General features: G+C 34.0%; 1 protein-coding gene across 1 annotated transcript in view; it reads right to left on the reverse strand.

Annotated features, from left to right (window-relative positions):
* Positions 1-1,302: 1,302 nt before the first annotated feature.
* Positions 1,303-23,095, reverse strand: part of TMEM161B (transmembrane protein 161B) — a 66,056-nt gene continuing 44,263 nt past the window's right edge. The window contains exons 6-12 of the mRNA XM_065874324.1: positions 13,290-13,441; positions 12,769-12,829; positions 12,135-12,275; positions 9,200-9,313; positions 4,873-5,047; positions 3,773-3,869; positions 1,303-2,590 (exon numbers count right to left, since the gene is read on the reverse strand). Coding sequence (XP_065730396.1) covers positions 2,313-2,590; positions 3,773-3,869; positions 4,873-5,047; positions 9,200-9,313; positions 12,135-12,275; positions 12,769-12,829; positions 13,290-13,441 — 1,018 coding nt within the window. The 3' untranslated portion in view covers positions 1,303-2,312. The remainder of the gene's footprint in view (positions 2,591-3,772; positions 3,870-4,872; positions 5,048-9,199; positions 9,314-12,134; positions 12,276-12,768; positions 12,830-13,289; positions 13,442-23,095) is intronic.

Below are 23,095 nucleotides of genomic sequence, written 5' to 3' on the forward strand. Positions count from 1 at the left end.
CAAAAATATTATTTGCAATCATTTTGCAACATATACATGTATCAAAAATCATTATGTTGTACACCTAAAACTAATACAACATTATATATCAATTATATCTCAGTTTAAAAAATATTACTTGGTTTACATAAAGTACAAACCCTTTTGCACTTAACACAATTCTTGGTACAAACATAACATGCTTAAATAAACCAGTTAGTAGTTGTAACTATCATTCTCTCAAAATTTGCTTTAAAAGGCTAAAAAAACCTAAACCAACTCATCACTTCAGTTAACAAGCAGTTTGTGTACGTTCATAATATACTTAGGGAGAATTCAAGTTTAAAGAGTCAATCAACAGTATTTCAAAAATACGTTATTCCATCCAATAATGAATTCTATTCCTTTCCCTCCATATTACTCCACTATACAATCACTGAAAATCAAAATAATAACTTTAATTATAACTTTCACAGTATAGCTTTTTAATAAGAATGGTAATAAATACCAGGTGAGATTTTTTGCAACTCCAACATGTAAGAACTTTCATAAACAAAATAAATGTCATACTTCACTGTAATCTTGTTATAAGATACTTATTTTAGTGATGCTGATATCTCAAGATACATTTGGAATGCTGCTTTTGGAAATACACATGGACTATCATTCTATATTATATTCACAATTCATTTCAACCAAAGAGTTTTATCCAACTTAAGCATTTACTTTATCACTCAGTCTTATTTAAAATATCATCTATTTTCAAAATATTTAACCTACACCAAAAGACAGGAACTTGCTGTACTGAGATTATTCAAATGAATATGAACCACAAGTCTTCAAAGTAATTCCAAAAGAAGAGTTTCAAAATTGCTTTCAATAGTGACAATAGCACTGAAACATAATACATAGCCTCTCAAGACAGTTATATGAAAGAATATTTACCAGTAAATTCTATTCATTTGGAAAAAAAACCCAACAAAACTGTTTATCTCTTATATTCATTCCCTATGGAAAAAAGCATCCCCAAAATTTACTTTTTTCCCCCATTTCATTTGAATTTTTCATTCGAATTACTTTAATTTCTGCCCTATAAAGTAAAAACACTACAAATAAAATAAATAAAAAATAAAATACAAACACTACAAATTAAAACAAGTCCTATTTAACATAGGTTTAAATAATACTGGTAAATCTGTCAAAAGGTTCTAATTATTTTTAAATGACAGAAAAAGAATTTTAATTTGGCAGCAACCACCTAAGTATTTATAAAATCGGAAGTATTCTCACACATAGGCAATACAAATAAATCACTTGCTCAGATGAATTTTCAAAATGTATTTTAATCTCGTTCCAGAAAGAAAATTTCTAGATACAAATACATCTCATTCAATCACATTTTAAAATACATTCAGCAACTTAAAATATTATAAGAACCCAACATTTTCATCTTTTATAATCTCAATATATTATATATTTAATATATAATATATATGTACAATACATACAGGTAGTCAGCAGGATTACAAAGTAATTTTTTAAAAGTTTGATCAATATTGATAAATATCTTTAGACTATTAAAAAGAACTATATTTAGGATCATAGAATAAAATAAAATATGGGCAGTCCAAACCTAATAGCAAGACTGCAAATGTTCATGTAGCCAATTATTTTAAAAGATCCCTCAAGTTGGCTAGAATGCATTTTAAAACAATATTCTTGCTACTCTCAAGCAGCAGTACTTGTAGATATTAAGCATGTACAACTCCATTAAATTTAAAATTACTATGCAGCTTTCTTTACTGTAATATACAGTAGCTATTCTTTTCTGTTGGATTTTGCTGTTGTTGCTGTTTGAAGAGTGACTCACATAGTACCAACAGAAGTGACTTTAGCTCCTTTCCCTCCTCTAAAGCATGGCTCAGTTTGAAGATTGTTCTATAGGCAGCCATTATGAATATTAACAGTACCTTAATACCATTAAGAGCAACCAATCAATAACTGGAGTCATATGAGAAGTTTCAAAGACTGATGGAGGTTTCTGTAAACCAAGGTCATCAGAAGTATTACACTTGTAGATAGCTCTCTCACATCCATTAATACAAGGAGTTAAAATTCCAACGCCACAGTATAGCAGTTAACAATCTATTCTATAATTTTAAATATTAATACCATTAATCCACCCTGAGAATACAGAGGAAGTATTTGAAACAAGATATTCTGATATGGTTTTCCTTCCTTTGTATTTGCTTTCTTCTGGTTTTTGTCAGACCTTCAAGGTACGAGTATCTGAATTCAGAGTGACTTCGATATCCTTTTTTGTTAACTGAGATTCACGCCACAGTGAGATACTGGTGATAGAAAAGCCCAAAAAGGCTTGTAGAAAAGAGACAAGCAGCAATCCACCAGGTCAGAAAAGACAGAAGTCCTCGAAAAAGCAGAGGAGTGAAAATGTTTTTTAAGCTGCTCAGTGCCACTGTTATTTGTGTAACAGTTACCTTCATCTTCCCATCAGCAGATGGTAATTCAGAGTAAACAGAATTGGAGGGTGGACTATTATCCACTGGCAAGGTAGTGATAGATTCTGGATAAATCCCCCAGGAATGATTACCTAGAAAATTCAAGACGCAAATAAAATGTGAAAAGTAATTCCAAAGCTCCTTATTTAGAAAAAATAAATAAATTATTTAACTTATATTTGAAATTAAGAACAAAAAGTTTAGTGGCACAACAAATTATTCAATGTTGAAAATAAAGTAAAATAATAATCTTTCTACACACCTTGGGAAAATTCACTTAACTTGACCAGATTATAATCTAACCTTATCAGTAAAGGTGCACATAAAAGCTAAAATCTAATTTACTTTTAATTAACTGCACTAAAATCTGGTAAAATAACAAAAACAGTTTTTTTTCTTGTATAATCCATGAATCAACTACCTCTAATGGAGTGACAGGGACAGACTCTGTAACTTCTGAGAATCTTTTCTACCTCTAGAATATCAGAATAAATTCTTTCTCAGAAACTCTCTCTGATGTCAATGTGAGAGATTATTAATAGCTTCCAGAAATATTTTTATCATATACTTTCCTATTTTGGATAGAATATGAGTCACATAATTTACAACTGAGCTACTCTTTTATGTTCCATAGATTCCTGAAGGACATTTACATCTATCACAGTTCTACTAAAGCATCTATAAGCCCACCCAATAATGCTTTTAGTTCCTTTGGCTTCTAAAACCCCAACACTGGCAGACTGCCTGACCTAAGCAAAGAAATGATCAATACAACAATAGATTCTTGAGTAACACCACAGATGGGCTGGATTGCTTAGTGAACAGACTTACAGAAGAACTTTGTTCTGCCACTGAGAAATCTTTTACTCTATCAACGTAAGTTATCTGAAGCAGAACTCACCAAAGCATTCTGTAATTCATAAATTTACAAGCACCTTGCAATAATTTAAATGTTATGCACTAACAAAATCTTAAATCACTCTCTTACAACATAAAATATTAAGATGAAAAGTGCTCACTCCAGTTACTCAGAATTAACCTTTAGCAAACAATTCTTTTAACATTATAAGACGATATGGGCCTGAATTTTCAAAATCAAGATGATCAATCAATGAATCAAATTCCACAGATTAAAATTTCGTATGTTTCCTCTTAAAATTTTTAAAGAGAAGAACAATTTTAAGAGGATTATTTCTTTGTAGGTAACAAAAAGCATTATTAACTATAGGTAGAAAGTAAAGCAACAAGTTTCCCAGTTGTCAGGGTATGCCTACCTAGAGTTTTCAAAAGCAGGGTTGTGTGAAGCAGCATGACCAGAGGAGCCACATACTGCAGTGCAATGACACAAAGGTAATAAAAGACTCGAGCGACCTGCAACCAACAACATTCTTAAGTTTCTAACACGGTTGACATGTTATGAATGAATTAAACTTTCATGTAATTGTCAAACTGAATTGCTTAAGAGATGAATAATCCTTTCATGGGAAGAAAGCTAAATGGTAATAAATTTGTACTTCATTATAAATGCCACCAGACTGACTTCAGAAAGGCTCAGTTCGAAGGTTCTTTAAAATGTGAAAATATTAAAATAAATTCCTTAAAAATATTTCTTAAGTGATTAATACAAACTGGAGAAACAAAACCACTAAAATTCAAATTGCTTATATTCACTTACTATTTCACATACAAAACAAAATGCTAAAATCTCTAAAGACAGACACCTAAAATATCAAACTAAATAACAATAACAGTCATATATGAGCATAAATAAAAACATTAATCCCCATTTATATTCGACTGAGGTAAAACTACAAAGTATGAAAATACATGAAAGGTAAGACATAAAAAAAGTTGTTTGAATCTTGATAGACACTTCTTACAATGAAATTTCGAGATTAAAAAACAGAGGACCCAACACCACATTTCTTCAAAAAGACACCATCAGGTTATAGGTCCAGTCCATTATAATGGTGGATGGATTCCTAGCACCTTCCTTCTCTGGAATCCCCAATAAGTTAAATTTTATGCTTCAGGTTCAAGTACTTGGAATAATGTTAAAAGGAATACATTTAGTCACTAAAACTAATATTTCCTACTCTTTAAGTCATAAAGGCTATACAATATACTGTGATGTCTTTCAAATCAATTAGGGGAGTCCCATTTACCAAAAGTAGATATACCACAGCTTTGCAACCCAAACTGTATGATACTTAATGTATTTAAGGCAAGAAGGGGAATTGAGATCCTTTCTTCACCTAGCACCAAAATCAGATCAAAGTCTCTGACATGTCAGTTTAAGATTATCCCATCTATTTATAGTCATTTACAACTCAGTATTTGCTATTTTTCATTTTGACTGCAGTATAAAACTTACCATTTTCTGAAGCTCAACCGTGCTTATTCGCCCTGCTTCTTTCTTCATCTGATCCACACATTTCTGGGCTAAGTTTAAGTAAGCTTGCAGGTGACTACGCATCATGGCCAACCGCAAAGCACACAGCAGGATTATTAACCAGAGTCGCAGAGTATCGAATGTAGCTTCTGTCATTCTACAGATCAAAAAGTTGATATGGTGCTCTCAAAGACCAAAATATGCTAGCATGCTAGTTATATGTGTTAATGTTCATCATTTAAGATATAGGGAAATCTAGACTTAGCTACAGATGGAGATATAAAAAGTATCCCACTCTACCACAGACTTACCTGCATGATACTTTCACTTGCTTAACAGATAAATGTATCATGAAATAAAACAGTACGAATTAATCTAGCAGAAAAAAGTAGAGCAACACTTGGGATTCTTTTCTCTAACTACGCTCCTCCATGGGGGGAAAAATGGCTATAAAACGAAAAGGGAAGTTGGGTGCTCTTAAACTGGAGACTATGAGAAAGAAGGAAGGAAACCAGAGGAGCTTGCCTGTGGAACTATCAAGTTATCAACCCATCTATTTCTGGCTAGTGTTTTGTTTGGTTATATAAATACCTGAGTAGGATCTTTCACTCTGCTGAATTCCTGATTGGGATCAAGAATTCTGATATACTGACAAAATCAGATGTTCCCTAAAGGACTTTAGAAAGAAGAGGTAAATTCTGATGTCCTTTTGGGGTCCACAGTTTCTGCTTTGATAAAAGATAATATTGTAATTTGAAAATAATGCCTACCCCATGCCTGACTCTATTCAAAGCTCTAGCACACATCAGGCGCTTAATATGTGACTGTTGAAATGTGTGGAGTGATCTGCCAGACAGGATCTGGAATTTATAGGCGTCTCCCCCAAATTCTTAAGACCATGAGGGTAGTATGGATGGCTATAAAGAAGACCAAGTGGAAAAAGATAAAAAACCTTACAACACTTTGCTCCAAAATAGGCTCCATTATCACCCCTTCCTTCTGTCCAGTGTAAGCACCTAGGAAAGGGACTAAAACTACAATATAGAAGTTGCCTGTGGAAATAAAGTTGAAGAACAGTACAGGAAACAGAAAAGGCAGAGAAGATGTGAAAGTGTATAGTTTGGTTTGAACTATTTATGAAGTGGAGGGAAAATAGGGATGGAACAAAGGCTTTATTATGTATGTTCTCCTTTGGTTTCCTTTTTACAAGGTCATGAGTGAACATGGACATAAAGCTCCAATAGAGATGTACTGTTGGTTAGGAAGCATAAAGGCATAACTTTTTTTTTTTTTTTTTTTTTTTTTTTTTTGCGGTACGCGGGCCTCTCACTGTTGTGGCCTCTCCTGTTGCGGAGCACAGGCTCCGGACGCGCAGGCTCAGTGGCCATGCTCACGGGCCCAGCTGCTCCGTGGCATGTGGGATCTTCCCAGACCGGGGCACGAACCCGTGTCCCCTGCATCGGTAGGTGGACTCTCAACCACTGTGCCACCAGGGAAGCCCAAGGCATAACTTTTTATCAATACATTTACACTGTAATGAACAATGAGGTTAAGATATCAGTCATGTGAGACTGACAGTACACAAAAGTCAAGACCATTCACAGCCTTGAACCTTTCCAGGGGCTTACAGACAATACTGTGCTCCCTGGTGTGGTACAACCAGGAGGCTTGACTGGCAGTATTCTGAAGACAGCTATTACGCATGCTTTGAGGGAGACAGATAACAGAAATGAAGCAAATGGTATAAGGCAGTGAATCAAAACATATCTGCTCTGTTTATGAGGAGTTCAGGATTTAGATAACAGTCCCTAATTAAATAGTACTGCTAACTCAGATTATTTAACCAACTTCATAAGGATTTGGTAAGTTGAAATGATGGGGTATCTCAAGAAAGAGTCTGAGCTGGGACAAAATATACAGGTAAAGAACAGGCAGAAGAAATTTCTCCAAATTCCTGAAGCCATTCTAGGGTTCACCATATATGTTCTCTTCTGGTTTTCTTCTCACAAGGTTACACACATATGGACTCTGCTTGCTCACATTTTATTTTTTTGATGCCCAAGCAGGGTGGATGAGTTTAAATATATTTCCAGATTGAAACTGCATTCTATCCATTTTTGCTTCTGACTACAAATAAAGGCCTTTTTTTTTTTTTTTGCGTTACGCGGGCCTCTCAATGCTGTGGCCTCTCTCGCCGTGGAGCACAGGCTCCGGACGCGCAGGCCCAGCGGCCATGGCTCACGGGCCCAGCCGCTCCGCGGCATGTGGGATCTTCCCGGACCGGGGCACGAACCCGCGTCCCCTGCATTGGCAGGCGGACTCTCAACCACTGCGCCACCAGGGAAGCCCCAAATAAAGGCCTTTGACAAACCATTTAATCCACATGACAGACGAAGAACCTGGGATGACGGGCAGCCATTTTTTCTCAATCTAACATGGACTTTGGAGTTTAAACAAAAATTAAAAATCACCTGTCTAATCACTTAATGTAATGATCTGACAAATAAAAAAAGAATAAAATGGAGCAGAGATATGACTGTAATTCTGTTTCATTTATGAAGGTCAGGAAAGGGAATGGGACAAAGGAAATAAAGCTATAGGAAGAGGACTCTAGGTCTTCATGTGCAACAAAATTTTTCCTGTAATTTAACATACCAAGGGGAAAATTCCTTCTTCCTACTTCCTTTAAGCATAGTATTCACTACTAATCTGTACATAGTTTTGTAGGCTACAAGTGGGGAAATGAATATTGGTATAACTACTAAATGCTTTACATACACCAGATCTGGCTGAATAACCTTAGCCAAATTGTTTAACCTCTGAGTCTGTTATTTCATCTATAAAATGGAATGAGAACAGAGATCATAAATAGAGAATTACTATAAGAATGAATGAGATAAAATATGTAAAATATCAATACCTAGCATAATAACTGGTGTATGTCACAAATGCTAGTTTCCTTGTTTTTGTAATTAAACTAAGGCAAATATAAAATCAGAAAACATAATTACAGAAGTATAAAATCCAACTTCCATGATCAAACTTCAAGGAAGGACTAGGAATGCTTTCAGCATCAAAGATGTGGGTTAAAAGTTTATCTAAGATTTGGTCTGGAACCCTACAATCCTTTGGATTACTTTTAAATACTCAGTGAACCTGTCAAGTTAAAATTACCATTAAAGCTTACTTGTGTGGGGGAAAAAATGTTATGACTTCAATGTATACTTTCTTAGTTCAATAAGATTAGGTGTTAAAAAAAAAAAATCATGGTCATCACCGATTCTACACTTCAAGACAAATTTGTACCAGGATCTAAAAGAAATACATAATATAAAATGCATACTGTGGAATCATTGACTAGTCAAGATTTTCTATTTTAATTCTGATGAGGCAAAGCAGTGGAAGGAACATTTATTAACCACTTACTTCCAGCTGGTTGCATTACATGTGTTCTTTCATTTAATTCCAATGATAACCTTGTGAGGTGGATACTATTATCTTCATTTTCCAGACGGGGAAACAGAGGTTCAGTGAAGTAAAATAATCTCCCTCAAGTGACAGTTTTAGTGAGGATCAGAACTGGGGTTTGAACCAGCTCTGCCTGAATCTTTTTATTACTCTAACATAGTTCCATAAGGCTAATGAGTTAACATATCAAGTATAGTTATTAATGCCTTTTAATAAATTGTTTCTATGTTACCTTCTTCTGTTAAAATACAGTTGTCTAATTGGGGAAATACGACCTAATATTTGATAACAATGTTAAGGTTTTATTTTTAATTTTAATAGCTATGATGATAATACTGTCATGTAGAAAAATATCCTTATTTTTTAGAGATGCATACTAAAGTTCTTAGGGGTAAAAATGTTATGCCTCTAATTTACTTGAAAAACTACTTCATCCAAAAACAAAGCAAAAAACAGTGAAGCAAATATGGAAAATGTTAACAACTCTTAAGGGGCTAAATATATGAATTTCCATTTATACTACTCATTTTTTCCTCCATAATTTTCACAATTAAGAAAAAAGTAAGAGAAATGTAGTGTCTTAAAAAAAGCAGAAAAACTTACAACTGTACAAGATAATATTAGTGCAGAGTAACAATCATCCAAAACCATTAATGAAGATCACAAAAGGTAAAATGATGACCTATAGTTTCTATTTTATAATATATTTAAACATTTCTATTAATGTTTTAAAAAGTGTCCTAATGTTATCATTAAAAAATGTGAACACAGTAAATAACATTTTAGAAAAGTTTTGATTATATAATGAAATAAAAATTAGCCCCCAAATACCCATACTTACAAAGGGACACTTTCTTTACCCAATGGTGGGTTCATAATGTAGTCTTTGGTGATTGGTTTTACCCAGAGCAGAACCATAAATAAAGGTGCCAAGAAGTTGATATGAAGTAATGTTCTGAAAGTATGTAAGAAATAAACATAAAAATCCAGAAACAAAATACACTAATAAACTACAGAACCTTGGGACTTAAAAAATGAAGGTAGGAACTTATTTTCAGTATTCTATATTAAGGTACTATTGTCACCATTATTTTATATTTATCACTACTACTTAACACTGATTTGAGCCCTTGTAAAAATACCTCATTATTTTAATTGTTCAGAAGAGAACATTCAGATTGAGGAAAGTTAAATGACTTGCTCATGGCAATATTACAGGTTAGAAGGAGATCTAGCACTAAAATCTAAATCTGTTCACTCCTATTCTAGTGTTCTTTAACAATCTCCTACTGTATCCCTGATTTAATACACTGGTACTTAAATGATTCTCTAACTTTGCACAATCAATGAATCCAATGGATTTTCAGTATAGGAGTCATCTTTTGATACTTTTCAGTCCAGCTAAAACAAAGTGCATTCTCATTATTTACAAGTAAGAGACAGTGATTAGCAAGGTCCATAATACTAGAAGGCATATGGAAGACGGAAGCTACTGCAGCAACTTACTTATAAATGAGGAAACTTTCAATATGTAATGAACATGTAAAAGGTCTTAATTACATTGTTAAAATCATAAATGACTCACATTTTTATTTCTTCCTGAAGCATTATGAACATACCTGAAATTAATTTCCCTATCCTATAAAAACCAAGGAAATTTATATTTCTCCTACAAGGCAAAATACCCAATACAGCAAAAGGTTTCAGGTGTGAGATGTAATGTCATTGTTAATTGTTGTCCCAAGTTTGTATCCTACAGAGATAGATGACTGGTAAAGACTGTCCTTATTTCAGAAAGACAAAATTCTTCAGACTATTTTATTACCATATACTGCTTTTATTACCAACCATGCTGGGGGAGCTAAACTGGAGGGTTTAAAATACACACACACACACATACACACACACACTTTAAAATACCACTACAGTGCAAGTGATAGTGATTTCTGTGAGCAAATGGCCAGATCAGGAAACCATGAACACCTGACAGGGAGAGGTGGCACTCTGGTTCTAAGCTCTGGCACTAAAACAAGTACCACTGCCTGGCCATGAGGGTAAAGAGAATGCTGCTCTTTGTGCCAGTCATGCTGCTCTCACAACAAAACTAGATTCCCACACCCTGTATCCGGGCAGGTGTGTGTGTGTGTGTGTGTGTGTGTGTGTGTGTGTGTGTGGTGGGGGGGCGTGGGGTTGGGGAGTTTGCAATACACTGCATCCGGGCACGTGTGTGTGTGTGTGTGTGTGTGTGTGTGTGTGTGTGTGTGTGTGTGTGTGGCGGGGCGTGGGGTTGGGGAGTTTGCAATACACTGAAAATAAAACTCCAAATTCCCAAAGGGAAAAATCTTAAGAAGCCACATTTTACTGAGAAGGAAACTAGAATGTGCCCCCATCCCCAACCCCAAACCATCACTAAATGCTTTAAATGTTTTTATAAAGTGATTCTTTCATCCCACAGCCTGGGTAAACCATCGGGTGCAGGGGAAGAAAGCAGCAGTATTAGGTATGCAGTGTTGCTAGGGAACACTCTAGTATCAAGGAGCAGCCCACAGCGGTTTCAGTAGCTGGTGAAGGGCTCCCCTCCACCCACTCTTTCAGCTTATTTAAATCATAACACTGGGGTTAGTGGACTGAAGTGTGTGTGGAGAGAGGAGGGGGAGAATCAGGTTTTGTTTTAAAAGGAGCCATTAGAGAGACGGATGGTGGGAGAAAGGCAGGATGTAGCCAACAGCATGCTGAGTAAAAGGAGTGGAAAAAAGGGATGAAGGAGTGTGTACTGGGAGGTGAGAATAAATAAATACACACACAAAGCAAATAAAGAAAAATGGAGGTAAGGAAAAACACAAAAAAACTTTCAAAATTAAAATAAAGGAAAATGACATAGGTAAGACATAAGAATGTGAAAAGACTAGAGAATCAGCATCATTAAATATCGGCTTTTAAAGAGCAGAAATGTTAGGAAATATGATTACTCAGAGAAACTTAATGACTATAAATACATATATCGAAATGGAGTATTCTCAACTTAGGCTTCTACTGCAAAACAAAAAGAGGACTTGGAAATTTGGATCTGGATATGAAATGAAGATAAAAATCTGTCACTCTGCCAAGGTGTCCACACCAACAACAACAAAAAATCTGTGACAACCACAAATAAGATAGTAAATGGGCTCTGAACAATATGCAGAGATTCGAATACGATTTCTCCATTTGAAAGCTAAAATAGTAATCTATGATATTTAACACTGTACGGTATTAGCCATCCCGAACTAAAATAATCTTGCAAACAGATCAATAATATAAGGAAAACAAACATTCCTTATGTATACAGATTTACTTTCAAAACATTTTTAAATAAAATACTTTAAATAAAAATATTAAATTATTTAAATAAAATTATTTATATGAAATTTAAATAAGTATTTTTAACTTAAAAATTCTGATTTAAAGAAATTTCCATAGATCCTTAGATCAGTGGCAGAGATTACAATATCATAAACATTCATCTCTGAGTTCAAAAGAACTAACATAAATACTGATATTTCCATTTTAACAGATAAAAGAGAAATTTAATAATTTAGTGGGGTTTTTTTACATAGGACTTAAAATTTAGAAGTGAATGAAAGAAGCTTGCTTATAGTAGAAAGAGGAAGAAGTGTGACATCAAATGATTATTAATTTTCAATACAATAATTTATGATTTCATTACAATAATATACCTTCATTAAGATGAAAAACATATATTTATCTGCATGTGCTTATGTACATTTTCCGCTTACTGTGTAATTTTTTCTGTTGCCAAATTCAGGGCATCCAGATGCATTTGAGCCAGCCGTAATCCAGGAAATGTCAAAAAAGCCCCAATGAGCGAACAGAAAATAGCCAGGAAAAGTTTGAAAGTAAGTTTTGAAACAGGACCCCTAAAAATAAAATTTTTAAAAAAGCTGATAAACTTTTGAAGTTAACTTTCTAGAAATTTCCATTCTTCTAATCAATTACTTTACAAACCACAATAATAACAGTAATACAAACAAAGTAAACTCCTACAAAAAGACTGCTCTTATTCAATCATCCATAAAGGATTTTGATGAAGTATAAAGTAAATCAGACATCTCTTAAGGCACAGTTTTAACAATCTAACCTACATGTTCAACGTAGAAAATAACATGTGATTCATAAATTTCATTTAATCTCTAGTAGAAGAGGAATTAAGTTAAATAAGAGCAAATTCAAATTCTATAAAAGATACTTTATACAAATGTAAAAAACATGAGTAAGAATATTGCTTAAAAAGAGACAGTCCTACTTAAAAAAGAACTCCTTTCACTGATTAAAAACAAAGAACCACTTATAGTAAATGCTATTTTACCAAAAATGGAAAAAATTAAATCCAAATAATAATTAAAAACTTACTGAGATTCTAAACCTTGCTTCTCGAGAAACTGCATCGCACTGTCTGAAAAATTTGTAAACCCTGTAGGGGGAAAAAATTTACTCTTATCATAGGGGTAAAACACAGAATCTTTGGAAATAAAATGCTAGAAAACAGAACATCTTAAATTTTGAAATGAGCATAGCTCTTTCATGTGCTAATTAGTATGTCATAATGCAATAAAACTTAGTTATTAGGAGAAATAGTCTTTGAAAACATCCCTTTGATATTTGTACATTCCATGAGTATGCATAAAATTTGCATTAAAATTTGCATTTTTATCTGTGTGCATCTTTATCTAACATTAGTATTGGTGAAACTTATTTAACTTTAAGGAAAAAATGGGGAGGGAACAGCACTTTTGGAAAAAGGTAGCAAAAGCTTAGCTAAAAAAAAAAACAAAAAAAAGATCTTAAGAATAATAAAAGTTAATTATTTAGAACATTACAGAACATACGCCTCAAACCTAATTTTAAAAACTTAACAGATATGAAATTCTTACCTGTTTCAAGTCCAAATTCCAGATAGTTTTCTGTTACAATCAAGACTGCCATTGCTTTCACAAAGAAAAAAAATCCAAAGGTAACACAGACTGATCTTTCACCACCATCTTCTACTTTAAAATAGTGTGTAGTTAATGAAAATAGAACTTTGCTGCAGAAGGAAAAGTTCAGGAAAAACCACAAATAACTTTGTGGAACTTAAACACAACCATCTTTACAGGGCCTGAACTCCAATAAAATTTGACTACAACATTCATTTTGATGCTATAACATGCTTAACTACAAAGTGCCGTTTGGAAGTAAGTGAAAAACTAATGAAAATCTGAATAGTCTTCCAGAAAATAAGACATAAAAACAAAGCAAATCTAAGTGAAGTTTATAACATTTTTAAATTAATAAAAAGTGTACATACACATACTAAGCTGTAATTAGGGAAAGAATGTATTTCTACTTTAACTCAAATTTACTTGGAGGTTATTACAATAATTTTATGAAATAGGTTCTCAGTGAAACTATTATGAAATAGTTCTCAGAAAAGCCAAGGTACCAGTTATCTTAGGGAACTACCTTTTATTGTGTATATCTGTCAAGTAGTTTATATTTAGAATTAAACACACATCATAGGAATCATCTGTAAATCATCCACTAATTCAAAATTTGAGAATTACTAATAGCCAATGTGTAAGCTGTGGCACAAAAACTAAATAAGCATCTGGGATCAGCATTTCACAGTATGATAAAACAAAATACTTTAAACAAGTTCCTGCTGAGTACTCAAAAACAACCAAAGGCTCAACATGCTCACCTATTTTTAAATATTTAAATTTTATATGAAAGTACTAAAGAGACTATTTTATCTGAGCCTTTCCCCCCTTAGTAATTAATCAAATCAAGAGCAAATCAGTGGATGATCCATAGCTATAATCCAGATTTCCATTATACCAAATTGTTCTCCTTGAAAGCATAAACCCACCAAACAAAATAAGGTGCTTGGCCAAAAAAATCTAGAAAAGCAACTTGTACATTGATTATATATCAAGCATAGGAAATAATAGCAGCTGTCATTTAGTACTTGCCAAGTGCTAAGCATTACCAATTAACTCATTTCATCCTTACATTAGCCAACTATTATCATTACTCTGCCAGATTTTAAAAAACTATGGCACAGATAGGTTAAATAGCTTGCTCAAGATCACACAGCTAGATCAGAAGCAGTTGGGATTTAAATCTAGGCAGTCTGGATCCAGAGTATGTTCAGCTAACAACTTAGTATACTGCCTCTAAGATACTGTATACAGCACCTAAGCTATGTGGTAGTTAGCAGCAACACATGAAATCATTTTCAAAATAGAGCTGCCTTGACAGAAGTAAATCGTTCATTCAAACATCCTCACAATCAGAAGTATTCTTTTCTTTTTGCGGTACGCGGGCCTCTCACTGTTGTGGCCTCTCCCGTTGCGGAGCAACAGGCTCCGGACGCGCAGGCTCAGCGGCCATGGCTCACGGGTGCAGCCGCTCCGCGGCATGTGGGATCTTCCCGGACCGGGGCACGAACCCGTGTCCCCTGCATCGGCAGGTGGACTCTCAACCACTGCGCCACCAGGGAAGCCCAGAAGTATTCTTATTAAGGAATGGATGGGCAAGGATAAGGACGCTCGTCCTTGCTCTTTAAAAGGAAGATGTCCTTTGCTGCCTATTTAAAATATGCTAATACAGTTATTACCCAGTCTCTATTAAGATCCTACCTAGGATACTGGATATTAATGTAGAGTCCCAGCTACTCTAAAGCTTACGGGCACCTACCCTAAGTAAGCCAACATGAAGGTAATACAGACAGATGACTTTCTTGCATCTTTCAAATGCAACTTGAAATAAATCTCTACTAGAATGTAAACTCCGTATCAAGGATTCTTGTCTCTTGCGCACTGCTTAGAGCACCAAAAGAAGTGCCTGGCACATAGTAGGTACTCAAACAATCAGTGAACAAATTTTGCCATAGAAATAATGTTTTACATGGTAGTTTAGGTAACCTGAAACTATTAATTCTATGCTTTAACAGTAAATAGACCTTTTGAAGAATGAGATAAAAACAATTCTTTCTCTGGGATAAGATACTCAAAGTAAAAAACTAATATAGAAAAAGTTTTAATCTAAGATCTGTTTTTATCAGTGGTAATAACAAAAATACAAATTATTTACCACTCAGGGTTATAAATTTAAAGAGTGTTCTAAGTTTTATAACGGCTTAGGCTTTGTTTTCTTAAGGCTTATTTAGAAGATAGTTCCCTCTTTTAAATGTCAAAAAATAAAATGAAGTATAAGAATAGCTCATTTTTATCCACCTATTCCTGGGGCAACAAGGCCCTCAGAAGTGTGTGATGGGAAGTGTCTTTATTAACCTCCTTTAGTCAAGCACCTCATTTTTCAATGAGTATCATCCCCCTTCCTGACTTTCACTGTTCTCACCTCAATTAATCCCACTCTAGCTAATCTCCCTTTCATACAAACCTCTCTGCTCTTTCTCAAATTCCATGATTCAAGATAAATACTTGCTAAAATTTATTTTCCTAATTACTTACTAGCAATAGAATTATTTTCTTTGGAAAAAATGTGGTCTTGTGTGCTAATTATAGATCAAATGAACTTTCATGGGCTAATCCGAAAGGAGATGCCATTTATAGCATTATTTCTCTAAAAAGATTATTTTATTTCCAAGCATTTCGGAATACAATCTACATGCAAGGTGAAGGTACAATCTAAAAATTGCTGTATTAGGAATTTATTTCAACTTCTTAATATATTTCTTTACAGACTACTATAATATTACTTATAATGCTACATTCTATAAATTAAGTACCTGATTTCCTTTTAAGACAAACAAAACCAGATCATGAAAAGCTAGATGATACCCTATTAACTTTTTGATTAAAAAGACCTCTGCATGAAAAAAAAAAAAAGACCTCTGCATGTTTTCATATTTGCTATAACAAATACATGCTTTAGGATCCATATAACCAGAAATACTATAGAACTTAGGCATACACCTGAAGACATTTACCAGGCATGTTACTTTCATTCTAAACGTCTTCTTAAATCAACTATACTCCAATGAAAATTTTTTAAAAATTAATACCTTTGTTATTACGTTTAGAGAGAACTATCTTTTTTAAGAGATTTGGAAATTAAAAATCCATATAGTTGGGGCTTCCCTGGTGACACAGTGGTTAAGAATCCGCCTGCCAATGCAGGGGACACGGGTTCGAGCCCTGGCCCGGGAAGATCCCACATGCCATGGAGCAACTAAGCCCATGCGCCACAACTACTGAGCCTGTGCTCTAGAGCCCACAAGCCACAACTACTGAGCCCACGAGCCTAGAGCCCATCCTCCTCAACAAGAGAAGCTACCACGATGAGAAGCCTGCGCACCACAACGAAGAGTAGCCCCCGCTCGCTGCAACCAGAGAAAGCCCGCGCACAGCAACGAAGACCCAACACAGCCAAAAATAAATTAAATTAAAAAAAAATCCATATAGTTGAAAAAAATAAAAATGAATGTCTTCTTATATTCACCATAACTCAGGTTACATAGTCAAGTATTTGAACAAATTACTTCTTTTTTAATTAAGTTTTTTATTGGAGTATAGTTGATTTACAATGTGTGACTTTCAGGTGTACAGCAAAGTGAGTTATACATATACATATATCCACTCTTTTTTAGATTCTATTCCCATATAGGTCATTACAGAGTACTGAATAGAGTTCCCTGTGCTATGCAGTAGGTTCTTATTAACAAATTACTGCTCTAATGTAAAAATTAAAACTAATAAACATGGAAATGCCACTGGTTTACATTATCTCCTCCACCAAATATTCAGCACCCTGACACAAGGTTATCTTGCTCAATTTAACTCTGCAGCACTCTGGTTATAGAGTACTGCAATACACAGATATCTGAAACTCTACTGAAGTAAAAGAGCTAATCCACATAATAATAGATGTCAGTTTTTCTATGATATTGAACATCAGGGGAAAAGGGAAGCTAAATTATTTTACAACAAGGGAAATAAATCCTCAATTCTTATATATCTGTAAAACCAACAATCTTTGCAAATTATAGTAAGAATTTAAAGAGTGATATTTACACTCCAGTTCTTACTTTGTAATGAAGAATTTTGTGGTATTTCCATGTCTTATTCCTTCGAAATTCTTTCTAAAATCACCTAACATTATTGTTCAAGTTTTCCCTAAACATAGTTGTCAATCCTCTTCCTATTTTGGCTAACAACTACTAAATCATTTATAAGCAATAAGACTATACTACATCACTGCAGAAGTTGGCATGATTTTGTTATATTAAGCTTAAGTAGGGCTGTCAAATTGATAGGATGTCAATTTCAATTAAAATGATTGATGGGGGTTTAACAAAGCACATTTAGTTTCCATGTCATTTTAAGATGTGATGTGAATTTTTTAAACTTTTCTATAACTTAATCATTGCATATATCCTACCACTATTTTCTCCTCCTTCTCTGTAAGAATATCATTTATTTCAGACTTTTTGCATTTATGCTCTCACATCAAAGACACTGGTAGTCTACAGTTGATTAAAGTAAAAAGACTTTACAGGGAAAAAAAACTGGGAAGACTATGTATCCAGGTCAGAACTCTGACAGTAATCAACAGGCTCCAGCTAGGGGAGATAAAGGCAGGACCTGCCCCACCATCAGCGCACACCCATCCCATTAACCTGGGTGAAGATATATTGTTTGTAATGAAAGATGCCTCTGAGAGGAGTCAGCTGTGTGTGCAGGTAGAAAAAAAAAAAAAAAAAAGGTTACAAAGCATAACTCTAAACCATCTTGCATAAACTAAGCTCTTGGAAGAGTTTTCTAATTAACCAAAGTAATAAACACATTGGAGTTTAAATTTACATTACGAATGATTTTTTTAGTAGTTCAATTAATAAAGAAAAACTACAAAGTTAAGACTTCCCTGGTTAATCTTCTGAACTCCTTATAGGAGAGAACAGAATTATAAGTCTATAATACAATTATTTTTAAAATTATGTAATTTTAAAAGCATAACCTAATTATATTTATGATTAATAAGTGATATTAATCACTTCAGTAAGAGTTAAGCCAGGTTAAGTGTAAACAATACAAAAGCAAATAACAAAGAAAAAAATCTGATTTTTAAATAAAGAGGACTACTGGAGCTTTTCCCCATGCAAATAGTAGCTTTTCTTATAATGAAGTAGAGTACCAAGTTTTCTAAGACAGCAAGTTAAGAACAATTTTACAAGTCTTAAAAGAAACTTCATCTAACTTTCAACACTCAAGATGCAGTTTTATGAAACACAAAACACTGTTTTAAGAGTGGTGATGAGATTCTAGAATACAGATGCTCAAACTTTTCTCTCCAGGATATTCTGAATCCCATGCTCCTTACTCATCTCTCTCTTCTCTGAAACTTAAAAATAAAAGAAACAAAGCTAGTGGTTCATTTTACTACTATCAAACACTACAGGTGCATCTCTTTCTTGGCATTCTAACGAAGAGCTTACATATTAGGAGATAACAAGGAAAAAGGAGAAAGATTTAAAAACAAAACATAAAAACTCCAAAACCACAAATGAAATGCTTTTGAGATTTAGCTATGATCTCTCTCATTGCCTGAGGGCCCCAAGCCCAGGTTGGAAAAACACTGCTTCATTTTTACTGAAAATGGATACTAGCGTCTATAAAGATACAATTTCCAACTCCTTCACTTACACTAAAAAGCAAAATAACACCTTTAGCCAAAAGTGATATCAAATGACCAAAATGAAATTTCTCAAAGATTATACCTACTGCCAAATTTTGTTACCACAGATTTATTAAATAAATTACAAAATATGTCAATACTAAAGGAAAAAAAAAAACCAAAATTAGATGCAACCAAACCCAGGTTATAATGCCTACATCTTGAATTCATACTGAAGAGTAGATAAATCTTAAAACCAACTACTTATTGAGCTCTATGTTGGAACAAAACCTTCCCATAACCCACAGTGTAAACACACAAACAATATTCTGATATGTAATACTATGATCTAGCTACGCTCATATGTTCAAGCTTTCATTCAATAGTCCCCAAACCTCCACTTAAATCAGAACAGTGTATTTACCGTTGCCTAAATGTAACAGTTATACTGTCTTGGATTATAACTATTACCTGAACTACCCTCTTCCCTTCCCTCTAGCTAATCAAAGGCTCAGCTCAAGCTCCACATCCTTCACGAAGCTTACCATTTACCTCTTCTGCCCAGACCATTCCCTTCCTCTTTTGAACTCGCAGCACTTACTACTATAACTCACTTGCCAAGTATACAAGCTACCTTGAACTATAGAGTGACACAGATATAAGAAAGCAGAAAGAGTGATGAAATGATCAATCCAGGAGGCACAGTATCCGACTAACAAAAGTGAGAGGGAGAAACAGAACAGGGGATGGCAGGATTACAGAAGGGAAAAAACTATCAGAGACATAGTACAAGATAATTTCCAAACTTGAAGTTTCCAAATTAAAAGAGCCTACCAAAAGCCCAGCACAAAGAATGAAAAAAGATTCTCAAAAAGGCACATGATCATAAACCTTCAAAAACCAGACAAATAAAGACTGTAAAATCCTTCTGAAAAGAAAAATAAAAGCAAAACAAGTCATATGCAAAAGATTAAACATCATGACACTGTACTTCTTAACAGCAACTTTTGACACTGAGGACAATGGAGCAATGTCTGCAAAATTACGAAGAAAAATACTGACAACCCAGAATTCACTATTCAACCAAAATATCAATTAAATAAATGAGAGTAGAGAATTAAGACACTTTCAAAACTGCAAAGTCTAAAACTGGTTACCTCACATGCGCAAAAAGCTCCACCAAAACATTTGAACAAACCAAGGAAGAGAAAAACCCTGATTCCTAGAAATGGCAAATTAAACTTGGGAGAAAGGCAAAGGGAATTCCTAGGATGACAACAAAAATAAGTCCCAGGATGACAGTTGTGTAGCAAGCCAAAAGTTCAACCAGTTCAGATAAAAGCCAGAGAACAGAGGTCTTTAGGAAGGGTTTCTCTATGGGGGTGGGGGGTGGGACAGAAGAGGAACTAATACAAATTATAAGTGACGTTGTGAAATAACTATATTGAAAAGCTAGTGGAATAATAAACACAGAAAAGTAAGTAAATTTAAAAAATTATTAATTAATGAAAAACCCTGCAAAAGAAGATATAATACTTTATAATGCTCACATATGAACAATATTTATATAGGTATAATAATCAGAAGGCTTCCCTGGTGGCGCAGTGGTTAAGAATCCGCCTGCCAATGCAGGGGACATGGGTTCGAGCCCTGGCCCGGAAAGATCCCACATGGCGCGGAGCAACTAAGCCCGTGCGCCACAACTACTGAGCCTGTGCTCTAGAGCCTGCGCTCTAGAGCCTGTGCGCCACAATTACTGAAGCCCGAGCACCTAGAGCCCGTGCTCCGCGATAAGAGAAGCCACTGCAACGAGAAGCCCGTGCACCGCAACAGAGTAGCCCCCACTCGCCGCAACTAGAGAAAGAAACAGCAACGAAGACCCAATGCAGCCAAGATAAATAAATAAAATAAATACATTTTTAAAAATCACTGATTTCAGCAAAAATTGTAAAGTAACTATATTAAGAACATAAAAAAGAGAAAACACAGAGGATGACGGTTTAAGAAAAATCCTCAACTATTACAAGTGATGAATTAAGTGTCAGTAGTATAAGCATTATACTTAGAAATATGAAAAAAAAATTAAAGCCTGAATAAACAGCTAAAACAGGACCAGAAGAAGTGGCAAGAAGGTAAGGGACTCTTGGTTTTTAATACAACACTTTTAGAACTTTTTGTCTATATAAACAATGTATATATAGTATTTAATAAAAGTTAACATTTTAGAAGATTCAATCTAGATTTTAATAAAATCTTGATCTACAATGTACCCCCACTCTGGAAGAAAGTACATTATGTCCTAGAGTTTAACAGAACCTAAACTACACACAAATTCACAGTGTAAAACACATATGCACTGAGATTATTTCCATGTCCTATGAATTAAAATAGTAAAATGTTAATGATGATTAACATTAACCAACTGTTAGAAAAGCTTCCCATGCTTGTTAAACACTATGATCATAAAAACCTTAAGATTTCAATACAGTCTAAGTCTTTCACTGGCAAAGATGTGACATACATACACCCAGGACAGAACACAACAAGTATTTGATCTGTTTTATAGAGAAGTAAATAGGCAGCTTTTCTAACAGCTATACATTCCCTACAAAATAAGAAAAAAATCTGAGTATTTTCCAGCAACAACCCTTAACAGTTCATTCCTGGTCAAGAAGAAACTGGCCAAGAGTTACACAAAGATTTGCTGAACCAACTGAAGTCTATTCTCGGATTTTATTTTGTAGATGTTTCATTATGTTTCAATTCAAAACTCAACTGCTTATCCTACCAAATTTTTAGAGCAATGTGTATTTTATTCAATTAATATATAACAGACCCAAACAGTAGTACATGGTAGTAGACTAAACAAAAATCTCCTAAAAAGAAGACAGACTTTTGTTAGCATTAGACATATCAGAATATAAATCTGGCTTTTTTTTTTAAAGAGACAGGAGAAATAACTACATTATGGTGCCACATTTAGTTCCTCACTAACAACTGTGGTAACTTTCTTTTGAGATCACTTATAGAGACTTTCTGTACTAGCTAAGAGACTAACAAAGTTTCTGGTTGAGATACTTATCAAATTTCTCGAATACTTATATAACAGATTGTTTCTAAATAAGGAAGAAACATCCTTTTATTCTCTAATCCCAGGAGTATGCTTATTAACAATAAGTTATTCATACAGAAAAATAAATAATAAACTACACATGAAATACTATAGAAATGGCTTTCAAAATAAAATTTCTCTAAGAGCTATTTCCTTTGATCTGATCTTTCTTCACTAATTGTCCACAATTTCCAAGCAAATTAGATATAGTTATTTTTAACCCTTTTGTACACAAATACAACTCAATAATGTAAATAACATTATAATACCAAAATTAGGCTTCTATCAGTACATGTATAACAAAAAACACGTACTAGGTAAAAATATAACATTTATTTACTTATGACAATGGAAATAATGGCCAAGTACCTTCACTTGAGTAAATGCTTCTCCTTACCTTTATCTTGCTATTATTACTTTCATAGATCATCCTGTACATTAGACTTTCATAAAGAATATATTAGTAAATATTCAAAACTATAAATGCAAAACCATTGATGCAAATAGTCATTTTCTTTTCCTTTAATAATTTTCCCCCTTGTTAATTAACCCCTCAGTCCTAGCTAAACGGGCCACCTGCTTTGGTGCTAGCTTATTTTGCTTTATATTATAAAATCTCAACCCCTGAAATAAAGAGAATGTTAGGGAGGGAATATATTTTTTTCTGCCATGTGGCTGATATTTTTAATGTTCTAATTTAATGTCAATGTATTTCACAACTGGAATTAGCCCAAAATTTATAGATACAAAAATTACAACAGAAAATAAAAATCAAGGACAGGTAGGAAGATTTACACGGTAGGAAGTATTTTAAATATATTTATCTTTGAGCTGGAGATAAGAGCTTTGAAATAGTGAGCAGGCTTAATTTTTAGTTCTAAAAATGGCAAATTTCCCTCAACTAGGATAACAACTTTAATAACATATACGTGTCAAAGCACTACGATGTTT

This window comes from Phocoena phocoena, chromosome 3 (assembly GCF_963924675.1).
Source record: "Phocoena phocoena chromosome 3, mPhoPho1.1, whole genome shotgun sequence".
NCBI classification, from domain to species: domain Eukaryota; kingdom Metazoa; phylum Chordata; class Mammalia; order Artiodactyla; family Phocoenidae; genus Phocoena; species Phocoena phocoena.